Source organism: Polypterus senegalus, chromosome 1 (genome assembly GCF_016835505.1).
Source record: "Polypterus senegalus isolate Bchr_013 chromosome 1, ASM1683550v1, whole genome shotgun sequence".
NCBI lineage: Eukaryota > Metazoa > Chordata > Cladistia > Polypteriformes > Polypteridae > Polypterus > Polypterus senegalus.
Genome location: NC_053154.1, coordinates 281,146,330 through 281,159,170, shown reverse-complemented (window position 1 = coordinate 281,159,170; position 12,841 = coordinate 281,146,330). Strand labels below are relative to the sequence as shown.

General features: G+C 38.5%; 1 protein-coding gene across 2 annotated transcripts in view; it reads left to right on the top strand.

Moving 5' to 3' along the window:
* ccdc172 (coiled-coil domain containing 172) overlaps nucleotides 1-12,841 on the top strand; it is a 103,058-nt gene that overhangs the window by 18,083 nt on the left and 72,134 nt on the right. For both annotated transcript variants that reach the window (XM_039742325.1, XM_039742315.1), the window contains exon 3: nucleotides 8,457-8,573. In XM_039742325.1, the coding sequence (XP_039598259.1) occupies nucleotides 8,457-8,573 (117 nt within the window). The remainder of the gene's footprint in view (nucleotides 1-8,456; nucleotides 8,574-12,841) is intronic.

Sequence of the window (12,841 nt, the reverse complement as noted above, 5' to 3'; positions counted from 1 at the left end):
TATTCCTGCAATACAGCCTGCCTTCCTAACAAGTTTGTCCGGACGTGAGATGTCCTTCTTCTTTATGCTGCCTCCCCAGCACACCACCTTGTAGAAGAGGACACTCGCCACAACTGTCTGGTAGAACATCTGCAGCATCTTATTGCAGATGTTGAAGGACGCCAACCTTCTAAGGAAGTACTGTATAGTCGGCTCTGACCTTTCTTACACAGAGCATCAGTATTGGCAGACCAGTATTGGATGCAATGATTCTTTGGCATTTTAAGTGTCTCATCTTTCAAAGGTAGATTTATGCAATAATGTCCATCTACCAGTTTCACAGACTCAGAAAATATGTGCATAAACTTAATGTCTTCTTGTGACATTTCCCGTTTCTCCTCACAGCTGTACTCCAGAAAGTCTGTATTGTATTTCTAAAGTAACATTTGTTCTATTTCCATTATTGACACATGATTGACTGTATACAGGTATTTTTGCAGTCTTTTATTATTTGGCCCCTTTAGCAAGTCATTGGCAATCCATCCATGAGCCTTCTTCACAGCACAAGGATCTTCATCTCTACTGTGTATGACTTGCCATGGCTCAATAGCTTTAGGGACATTTGTACCTATTAACAAGTCCACCTCTGCATTTATCTGTGGTAGATGCACATCTTTGAGGTAAGACCATCTTGTAATATCTTGTTGCATTTGGATGTTCTCCTTTTTTAATGGAAGTGACACGTGAGTTGCTGACTTGTGCCCAAAAGACAAGGCTGAGTCTAAGGATTTTGGAAAAATCAGCTTTATTGAAACAGGAACAGCAAAGCTATTTATTGCAGCGGGAGCTACCACTCTACTACACGCAGACACAAATAGGCAAGGCTGGGGCCAGGTCAGTGGCCAAATTATAGTATTCCCCGCTTACCGAGGAGGCGTTACAGACCCGCGAGGTGCTGCAAACCTGTGGTTCCATCAGCAATGAACAAGCAGCCCTTGACAGACGCGTTAATCACGTGTTGCCCTGTTGGGGATGGACTCAAAAGAGTTAAAAAATCTCACATCCCCTCCCTTTGCTTTGTCCACACTGGTGTGTGCAAAGCGACTGCCAAAGCCGGCCTCGGCCAGTCGTGTAGGAACATCAGCATTGACATGTGCAGTGCTGGGCCACTAGTGAACATCAAAAGCAGATGGGTGTAAACTAATAATCCATTGAGTGAGCTAGGCATACGCATCCTTCCGTGTGTAGGGCCAGTGAAGCAGGGTGTGATCAGTCACCAGGGTAAACCACTGCCTCCACAAGTAGTACCAGAGGGCCTTCATAATCGCTAAACATTCCTTCTCTATGGTTGAATAACTGCGCTCCCTGGGAAGCAGTTTCCTAATGAGAAACATGATGGGGTGTTCTTCTTCTTCAAAATCTTTAGAAAGCACTTCTCCTAAACCGAAAGCACTTCCAGTACATCTGTGCTCAGAACAAATTCCTTTTAAAAGTCAGAATTCCGCAGAACCGGGAATGAGGATAAAGTAGCTTTTAAGTCTGAGAAGGCTCTGTCACAGGCATTGGTCCAGACAATACTACAGTTCTTCCTGTCCTTTGTCAAGTCAGTAAGGAGGGGTGGCCTGATGCGTAAAATTGGGAATGAACCACCTGTAGTGCCCCGTGAGCCTGAAGAAAGCTTGAATCTGCCTCTGTGTTTCGGGTTGTGGATATGCAAGCACCTCCCCTACCTTGTCCATCTGAGGCTTGAGCAGACCCTTCCCCATTGAATACCCCAAATAATGGGTTTCCGACATACCCACCCTGCCTTTCTTAGGGTTAGCCATCAACCCCGCCAGCCTCAAACACCACCTGCAGGAGATCAAGGTGAGATCTCCAGTCGTCACTGAAAATGACCACATAGTCGAGATATGCTCCCGCGTACCTGGAATGGGGAGGTAGGATCTACACCATGGAGACTGAAAGGGAGTCTGGTGAACTTGAACAACCTATCTGGAGTGGCGAATGTGGTTTTCTCACAAAATCTGTACTACGAGTAATTTAATTGATTTAAAGGTTTCTCATCTACCATATTGGAAGATGTCTTGGGAATACTTTTATTTTGACGTGTTTTCCAGTCCATTGCAGCTCCAACAAACATATTTAAAGTAATTAGTTTAGCATTGAGTTTTTTACATCACTTCTTTCATTCATCTTCATCACTTTGCAAAAAAAAAAAAAACTAATTTACAACTGCATATTCCTTTTTTGCTGCAGAAAATTCCGTTTTGATCATTTTAATTATGTTTTATCCTTCTTGAATTTTTTTATGTAATTCATCAAGTTGGATAACTGTTCGTATTTTTCCAAAATAGTTCCTAGAAACATTTTTCCTTTGTATTTATTTTCATCCATTTCCAACTGGAAATCATTAACTTGTTCCATAACAGCTACCATTAATAGTTGTCCAGAAAATAACCTGGGTTGCACTGGTATTGTGAGCATCTTGCTGTCATCATACAGATGCTGTTTCTCTCAGTTGTGTCATAGTCGTCAGGATAACCACTCAGGCTTTGTGGAAATAGCATTGCAGTCATGCACCAGGAACACTCCTTTTAAGGTATTTAAATTCTTTCCTCTTAGCTTATATGCTTTTAGTCTTCTCAAAAGTTCAACTCTGATCTGCATATGTACCAAACAAACATTAAGATACCTGTGGAGTCTTTCAAGTTTTCTGCTGTTTTCTTCTGTCACAAACCAATGTCAAGCTTAAACAGGCAGTTTTCAAACGTATCAAGTGCACATGCATCTTTCCCAAAATTCAGCAGCCACTGTTGTCAACGTAGGATCCAGCATGAGTCAAATGCTTAACAAAAGACATTTCTCAATCCAATACAGTTCATTTTAAAAAGGTTTAGTGAAAATTCAAAGAAAACAGTTCACACAAATATAGAGAAAAAAGTTATTACACATGCAGGATAAAAGGCAAAAAAATAAAAAAAATATTTATTTTACAAACTTATTTTCTGTACTTAAAGGTTGTGTTATTTATCTTTGGCGAACTTATATATGATTTGCTTAACACCAAAATCCCTGAAGCCTATGAAAATATTCATAATGCCAGGCCATTTTAAATTCCCTCACACGTCCCAATCAGCACCTTTGTTTTGCAAAATGTGTCAGTCAGCACTGGCAGCAGGTGGCCTGCTCACCCATCCCCGACTGAGGCAGCTGAAGTTGGACACAAAATTGTCACAGCTGAAGTCTATGTATCTGGGAGTGAGGTGTCTGAAATTGTATAGGGTAAGTAATATATTGTTATTTAGAATACATGCATTTCATGTGTGTTCTGTGCCTACAACAACCTGCATAAATGTAGGATGAAAGGAAATGCGAGACAATAAATGTTGAACACATAACTAAAACAGAAATTTTCTTTGTATTATAGTTATAATGACAAAATGTTGATGTGAACTGCATAATGTGTGAAGACTGAAGTCCAAAAATCAAATAAACACTTTTATGAAAGGTATAACAAAAAAGTGCACTTCTATTCAAGAATATAACTGAAGAAAAATAAATTGTTCTATTTACATGTTGATGTGTAAAAACCGAAGCCCAAATATCAAGTGATGCAAAGTAGACATGTCTGCTTGGCTGGTGCAGCAGTAAGAACTGCTGTCTCATAATCAAAAGGTTGTGTGTTCAATCCTAAATCCTCCCCGCATTTAGCGTTTTGAGTAGCTAGCTGCTATTATTATTAGATAGATTATTAGATAGATGGGTAGTGTGAGACTTGCCCGGACACCACCAGTCAGAGACCACATCTTTATAAAAGTCACACTTTTATTACACACCTCCATATATAGGAATAAAGTCCCAAACCACACACAATGCATACAGCAAATAAATCTCTCCAATAAACTCTTATATAACACAGTCTTTAGCCGCCAATCTCCTCCTGGGAGCTTCGTCCTGCTCCCACTCCCGACTCTAGCTCCCCGAGTATAAGGAGATGGCGCCTTTTATTCCGGCCCGGATGTGCTCCAGGTGGCTGGTGATGATCTTCCGGCAGCACTTCCTGGTGTGGCGGAAGTGCTGCCCTTTGTCCCGGAAGCACTCTGGGCATCCCTGGCAGGTTCCTCCGCCATCTTGCCAAGTGTGGCGGAAGTAAAGTTCTTGGAAAGTCTCTCCTCCTCTCCCGTGGTCATCTCTTGCTCCAGGGCGGTTGTGTCCACCTGACCCGGAAGCTTTTAATGTCTCTATCTGGTCCCTCCAGGCATCCCGGCCAGGTAAGGACCCCAGACATCTGTGACAGTAGATAGATAAATCTTTATTGTCATTGTCACTTTTACAAAAGAAAAACAAAATTGAAGGTGCTATTATTACTATTATATAATAAAATCATACATTTGATTTGAGTCTGTAACAGCTGGTGTAAATGTATGGTAAAAGTTAGCTTTTTTTTTATTCAGTTTTATTCTCTGTCATGTTTATGCTCCCCCCGATCTGACACAGTTAATTTTCAAATAAAGACATGGTCTGCCTATGCTAAAACAACTGCACTAAACTTCCACCTGATAAAACTTAGGGTGAATTGGCATTACTTAATTGACTCCAACTCTTTGTATTCTGCCTGTGATGAACAGGCCTCCTGTCTAGGGTTCGTTCCTCTCTTGTGCCAGATGTTGCTAGCATAGGTGCTAGCTACCCTGTGAGCTGCCCTGCATAAATTGGACAGGAAGATGGATGAATGGGATGCCTATAATGTCTGTTTAACTCTTGTCACTTGATTTTATGCTATGTGCATGTACTGTTTCACTGAAGCATATGCATGCATTAAGTGTCCAGTGGCAGCAGTCAGTATCTTTGTGAAAAAAATAAGATTCTGTATATTGAAAAAATATAAGCGATAGCATGTTTTTTGTTTTTTTTTGTTACTGTCTAGTTGTCTGCAGAACAGAGAGAAATTTACATCTAAGCATCAGTATTCTATAATTGCAATAAAGGCACTTGATGATGATTTACCAAGGTTCATCCATTCCCCTGGGGCTAAAGGGTACCAAGGAGAAAAATGAATGGGGTAGCTGACAACATGAAGCACACAGTTAGAGTCCTTTTAAAATGGCTGGATTTCACAATAATGGTTTTGTTTTTGTTTTTTGTGTATAATCATAACATGCAGGTCAATACTTGATAACTTTTTTAACTTGAAAAATGGATATATATGGTAAGTTATAAGGCTTTTCTTTATAATGGAATCCTGATATCAGTAATATCCATTTTAAAACACAAGAGCTGTCATGTTATTTTTAAAAAAAATTATGAAATATACTTTAGAACATAGTTCCATGTGGCTAACAAATATATACCATGATTGTGAAGAAATAACTTTGACTTGTGGAAAAAAAAACTTATTCTTTAGAGTATTTTAGTTTGTTTGACTTTTGAAGTTTGGCTTTCGTGACTTCAAGCATTTGTGTGATTTTAGTAGTAACCTTATTTTTACTTTAGTGTTAGCGCATATTTATAGGCTTCGTGGCCTTGCACAGTAGAAAAAAAAAAGAGTGGCACGATGCGTGAAAGTTTGGGAAGTGGCTAGTATCCTATTAGGCAAAGCATAGTTCAAGTCCTTTGAGCTCTAAACCCAAGTGTGCAAAGTCAGTGATGTGGCTTAGTGAGAAAATTTCACTGGCCACTGTCGGATGAAAGTTTGATGGTAATGATGCAATTGTTCATTATATCAGCAAAAAGGAGAAAAGTAGGGACTAGTCAGAGATCCCGAGGCTGTCAGTCCCATCATCGATCAGAGCCTCAAGGTTATACGTCAATTCGCCTCTGCTATGCTCCCATACTCTGAAGCCCGTAAGGATTTGCAGCAGTGAACGAAGCATGTTACCAGTCTTATTTTGTGTACTGTATTTTATGGGTGATTTCTTGGTTACTGTAATATAAAAAGTGTATGTTATCACAAATAATGTTTTTTAAAAAGAATTATTTGTAGTAAAGTGTAGTTTAAACAAATCTCTAGAGAAAGATTACAGTTTCTAATGGTCACGGGAACCTAACCTTTTACTTCCCACAGGTTCAATGTATTAACATCTGTGTTTTTGACTTTTGCGCCATTTCCTAGCAACATTACACCTGCAAAAGTTAAGGCTTGATTGTAAATCTTGTTTTTCATTTAAAAAAATTAATCAGTGCTTTCAGTTAAGAAACAATAACCATGTATAGTAGATAGATAGATAGATAGATACTTTATTAATCCCAAGGGGAAATTCACAAATATAAATATAGTATATGATAAATGAACTTTTGATCTATATTCTGCTTAGAGAGAATATTTAAGATTATTACTGTACAGTAAAACTGCTTTTCTTATATTTGAATTTGTAATTTGAATGTGAAATGATGGTACTGTTTATAATAATAAGGATTATGTGCTCTGCTTATAGTTAATAATTTATGTAGAGAACTGAAAAATGTTTGTTTCTTGTATATTGAAATGTTTCTATTGAAAAATTTTGATTCATGGTTCTCTTTTCCTTGATGCACTCTAAGGCTTCTTCAGGTAGGAACAATTACCATATATTTCTAATAAGAAAAGCCATGGTGGCATCTCTAATTTGATATCTGTCACTTCTGCTCTTGTAAATGAGAATGATCTAGTAGCTTTTGACTGTTTGAAATTGTAAATTAATCCTGATGTCTTTTGCAGGCTTTACAGCTACACTGGAATGCAAGATTGACATAAAGATCAGAGTAAATTAATGTGAGAAATAGAGAATGAATGAAATGGCACATTTTTTTTTAGGTTCATACTACACATGAGTTCTGAATGCAATATTTATGACAGCTATTTCAGAGAGATTGCTTGGGGGTCATAAGAAAGCATCTAGCAAATATTAATTTACTTGTGTTCTGTGAAGCCAGGTAGCATGTAATTAGAACTTGAATGATAACATTTGCCTTTCACGGCTGAATGGTCTCCTTTAAAGAGAATGCGGGAAAAGGGTGAAATATTCATTGAGGTTTAAATGCCAATATTGCTGTAATTACTGAATGACCTGGAAACCATGAACTGTCTGAATAGACAAATGACATTTTTACTTTAATATACTTTTCTGGCTGTTTCCATACTCATAATACTATTCAGCAAAAGAATTATGAAATATTTTGAAAGAAAGAAATTTAGGAAGCATTTTTGTTTTGCTATTCTGTATTGTGGACTTTTCCAAGAACATAAAAATAGAGCCATAACCCAACATTTGGACATTTAGCATTTGGTGAGTGGTCTGAAAAAATAAATCTTATTTCTGGGAGAAACCAGCTGTGAAATTTTGACTAGCAAGGTTACAATCAGTGTCACAGAATGTGTATTTGAAGAAAACACAACCAAACATTTCATACATTAAATAGAATACTAATATTTTAAGTGTCTGGGCTTGCAAGTGTCCTGAATAAAAAACAAGATCCAGGCCTTTAATGACCTCTTGGGCACAGCCATCAGCAGTGTGTCTGTCTGCGGAGAGAGTGTTGACCTTGCTGAGAGGTTTACTTACCTTGGCAGTGACATTCATGGCGGTGACTCTTCCTATTAAGTCAGTAGATGGATTGGGAGAGCATGGGGGTCATGAGGTTGCTGGAAAGGGGTGTGTGGTGCTCCTGATATCTATGCAAAAGGATGAAGGTCCAAGTCTTTAGAGTCCTAGTGCTTCCTGTTTTGCTATATGGTTGCGAGACATGGACGCTATCCAGTGACCTGAGATGAAGACTGGACTCCTTTGTTACTGTGTCTCTCCAGAAAATCCTTGGGTACCGTTGGTTTGACTTTGTGTCGAATGAGCAGTTGCTCATGGAGTCCCGAATGAGGCACATTACCTTCATTGTGAGGGAGCGTCAGTTACAGCACTACAGCCATGTGCCGCATTTCCCTGAGGGTGATCCGGCTCGTAAGATCCTCATTGTTGGGGACCCGAGTGGCTGGACCAGGCCAAGGAGTCATTCGTGTAACACCTGGCTGCGGCAGATAGAGGGTCATTTCCAGAGGGTGGGACTGGACCGCATGTCTGCCTGGAGGGTTGACAACTGGGATTCCAAGCTGTTTCGTCGTGTAGTGGGTGTGGCAGTGCACTGTACCAGTGCATGCTCCCCAACTTGACTTGATAGTGATGAGACACACAAAGTATACTGTAAGTGTTCTAGAAAAGCAGAAATACAAAATAGTGGCTCTCAGACAAAGACAAAACATGGAAGCCAACACACAAAACATTGATGATGTGACATCACAGAAATAATAGTAAAAATAATACAAGAAAACATGAAGATTATTAGTGTAATATTGAAAGTATGCATAGTTTAAAATAGCTGTTATATTTTAATTATAGTATTTTATCAGAAACCATTTTTTTATTTTATAGGAAATTAGATAAGTGCATAGACAAAATAATTTCTTAAAGATTCTAATTCTTCCTGGGATGGTGTTAATCTGATTGCAGCTCAAAGACTTAACAGGATTGTCAATGCAACTGAAGCTGCTAAAGAAAAAAGAAGAGGGAGTGCAGCAGCAAAAGGAAGAACTCTTGCATCAAAAAAACTGCCTTCTTCAAGCTGCAGTATGTGATCAATTTTGTTCTTTTTAAAATTACATTTGATCCCAACTAAGAGTAAACATTTGTATTTCTATGTAACAAGATGCTGCCAGGGAAGCTTTAATAGGTATTTTAATATTTAATTTCCACAAAGCCGATTCAGAAATCTGGATAAATCCTGCAGGAGATATGAATGCTTTGACTGCTCCGTGACTTGCCAGTATGTAGAGAAAAGTTAATATTCATTTTAAACATAGATTTTCTTGCCTTATATGTCCTGTACTTCTTGCAAATCACAATAATATCCTGCTCATATGTTTTAAAATTGAATTCATATTCCAAATCCAAGCATTATCTTGCTGGTGTAATCAAAAACTCTCTAGTCATTATTTAGCAGTAAATGATTAAAGTACAGCCTTTATCATTTATGCTTTAGATGCTGATTATTGCCACTATAGCAAGTTATATGCAGACTTCATACACAAAAGGCTTTCAAATATAAGCACAATGTAGATGTGTGTGTGTACTGCTGCACCCACAGGTTGTGCATTCAATGGTAATTCTTAATATTTTATTTCTGTACAGTGACCTATGCAGAAGGCAGACCTAAATTTCTCAAATAAATTGAGATATGTAAGGTGAGACTGTAGCTGTGTCCTGAGTATTTTAGAAAAAAGGGGTACATTTGAAACCAGTCTGTAATTGTTAACTGTATGGTTGTCTAGTTCTGATTTTATCAGTAACGATCTGACAACTGACACTTTTAGTGCCTCAGGAAATTTGCCATTCAGTAATGAGCTAGTTATAAGAATAAATACTGCCAGAACTGCCATTGAGTTTTTCACTGGTTTTGTTGTGACTGAGTCTAAGGGTACAGTTAGTAAGTTTCATGTTAGAAATTAAATTTATGAGTGTTCTATTCAAGGTAAAGTGGTGTGTGCAAGTCAAGACAGGGTCTGCCAATATGATATTTATTTTGTAAGGTGACGCTGAAATTAGGGAGCTTATATTAAGTTTAGCATTAAAAAACTTCATAAAATCTGTGCTGCTAATGTTTGTTGGTATTTTACATTTCAGGATTGCCATTTGTTGGATTAGCAACTATTCTAAACAATGGTCTATAATTGAATACTACAACTGCTGGAATCTGTTTTAATATTTAATATGAGTGTCCCAAAGATGTAAATCTGCAAACATTTTAGAAGCTGTTTGCAGTTCATCACACAGAATTATCCCAAACCCAGCAGCTCAACCAGTTTCTGTAGAATTATGAAGGAATGTTTATCCATTTGGTGCTACCTCAGCTAAAGGAGTAGTGCCAGGTTTACTAACACAGGTTTCAATAAGATAACACAAGTCAGATTTTGTGCTTACATATAGTGGTAGTTGGTCATTGAAGGTACCAACTATCGTGTTTGATCCCCCAACTGACATTCGTGCTTGAATCTGCAAGGTGGAGCTCTGACGATCCCCCCCATCCTGACAATTGTGCTTGATTTACCTTGGGGAATATGCCCGCTATGGCATTCACACTTGACTTAAAAAAGTTGGGAAAGGACACTGGAATGGGAAAAGGCAGGTCATAACGCCAGAAAGTTTGAGAAACAGTGGGATAAACTATAGTTTGTGATTTACAATCATAAGGCTACAGCCTGGCTTGTCCTCTGATCTTTCAGACAGGCAATATCGCTGCCATGTTTTAGGAAGAAACTAGCAGGAGTACCTGGCGTTGCCCGGGAATCTATAACCGGTGAATTTCCCAAATGAAAGAAACAGAACATAGAAATAGAACAAACAGTTTTGTAATTCACATTTTATTGTAAGTTCGTCCACTCTGGATTCTGTCTGCTGTGGCGTTTCAGACGCCCTTGAAATAGACTTTCTTCTGGCATCTGAAGTGCACCTTCCAATTCTATGTCTTTTTTTCGGTGGCATGGGTATATTAGCAAAAAACAGGACAATTATAATGTGTGGTACGGAACCCCAGCGGAAAAAGCACCACAGTGAGATGAATTTACTTTATTTACATCAGAAAGCGAACAAATAGCACCAGTCAGTCAGAAAGAGCAACACTAAAATCATACTGTGAGTTGGAAAGGGAGCAAATAGCACCACAAATACGGAAAGCCAGTGAGAAAGAGTAGCACTGAAACCGTACTGGGAAAAATGGCGGGGAGGGGTGCTCTGTTTCTAAGGCGCATCTGTGTTGAACTGTGATGCCATCTGACGGATCTTGGTAATGATAACTACTGAGAGAAGTGATATACAACCGGTGCTGCGTTTGGGGAAAATGGTGGGGAAAGATGCTGTTTTTTTAAGGGGAGTCTCTGTTCAAACGTGCTTGCATATAACGGACGTTAGCGAATGAAATACAGCACTATCAGTGCATGTGGGAGTGTGACGTGCGGAAACGCGAGTGTGTCAGCCGGTCACTCGCACTGGGTTGTTCACATTTTACATCCATACGTCAGGTCACCTTCATCCGGTCAAAGCAGCCGGCCTTCTCATACTTGGACACTTCCGCCATCTCTTGGCAATTTAAAGAAACATGGGTAAAGAGCGACGCACAAAGACCAAAGCTGCAGATAGATGGAGCTGCGGTGAACGTCTGTTGCAATGTATGGCCATCTTGTCGATGATAAATACGGGGATGTGTGCCGAACATTGTGTCGGTGAAAAGGTGTCCTGTGGGTCACCACGAACATTTTTCCCAACCAAATATACCCCATGACCTCCTCTTGGAGACTCCCGGTGCAGATTTGTATGGCGGACAAACAAACATACACACGCACATACATACATCGACTCTGCTTTATATATTAGATAAAGGATTCTTTCCAGTGAGGGTTAAGACCATTTCTCTTGAAAAATCATGGCCTTTCCCAGAACTTTCCCAATTATTAAGAAAGGCATTGCTTTTATTTGCATGCCAGATTTCTATGTAATCTTGGTAACAGGCCAGACATAATGAAGTTAGCACATTTTTTTTTATCTTTGGCGCATAAGGATATAAAGTTCCTATTTAATACCTCCGATTCCTGCAAAGCAATATTGTTAGTGCCAACATGTAGCAATAAGATACAGTAGGTACTTCATTGTCGGCCAGGAAGTCCAATTTAGCCTCAGTGTTGGAAACATTTGTCCAAAGAAGCATTTTATTTTAACTGCTGTATTATCATAGTTTGGAATTCTAAAATTCAGCACACTGCATTAGCCAATTAGAGCATGCACACTTTAATGTCCCACTGTTACCCAGTCACCCCATAGCTGAGTTGGTGCTGATGATTTTTGCTATGCACCGACTACAGTTGGACCTGGAGAGACTAAAGCCTAATTAGAAATGGCTGAATTGTCTAAACAAACCAAGTCAATCCAATTTTTGGTTTGCCTATGTGCTGTCAGGTTCCTAACATGGACCTCCAAAGCATGTATTTTTGCCACCAGCTTTAGGTTATCCCTATTGTTGTCAGAAAATCTTAAGCTTTTCATGCTGCAAGGCAAATAATATACAGGTATACTTATGCATTTGTCAGGGATAGAACAAATCAAACTTACAGCCAATTTCATTTTTATCTTTGTGTTCTCAGTAACCTCAGAAATGCTACTCTTGACAGCTGAAGTTCACCTGGATGGTCCATTGATTGCATTTATTAATGACACTAACATTAATTTGAGCTGTCGTTCAAAATGTTTTGTCCACCTTCATATTTCTTAATAATTTTCCTGTTAGATAAATGGATGGATTATATGTATTATAAACAACAACCCCTTAAACATGTTCATGTGCAAATTAATTTTTGTACATTTTCACATATGTTGAACACCCTTGGCTGTTCATTTCCACTGTTCAGGCATGACTACTATATCACTGAAGTCACAAACAAAATGTTTCAAAAGGAAACTTTTAGCAATCAGTTGGTAACTAGTACTGTATAGAACAAGACTGACAGCTAAGGAGATGAGAGAGAATGAGAGTAGCTTGTGTATGATCATCATTAGGTGGAATCATTGTTAATGAGACATTTTAAAATCATTTCTGCATAATTTCAAGATTATTTAACCTGTGTATTAATTTTAAGAATTGCAGTACAATGACTACATATGTCAGTGATATATACAGTATGTAAATCAACATCATACTTACAACACATTATTCCTCCCCTATCCATCAAGAGAACAGAGAAAGAAAAAATAAAGAAAATCTAATTCTGAAGTTTTTACTCTGAGAAGCTGAAACATCAATTTCAGAGCAATTTAGCATGCTCAGTTATAAGCTTATTATAAGCTTTAAT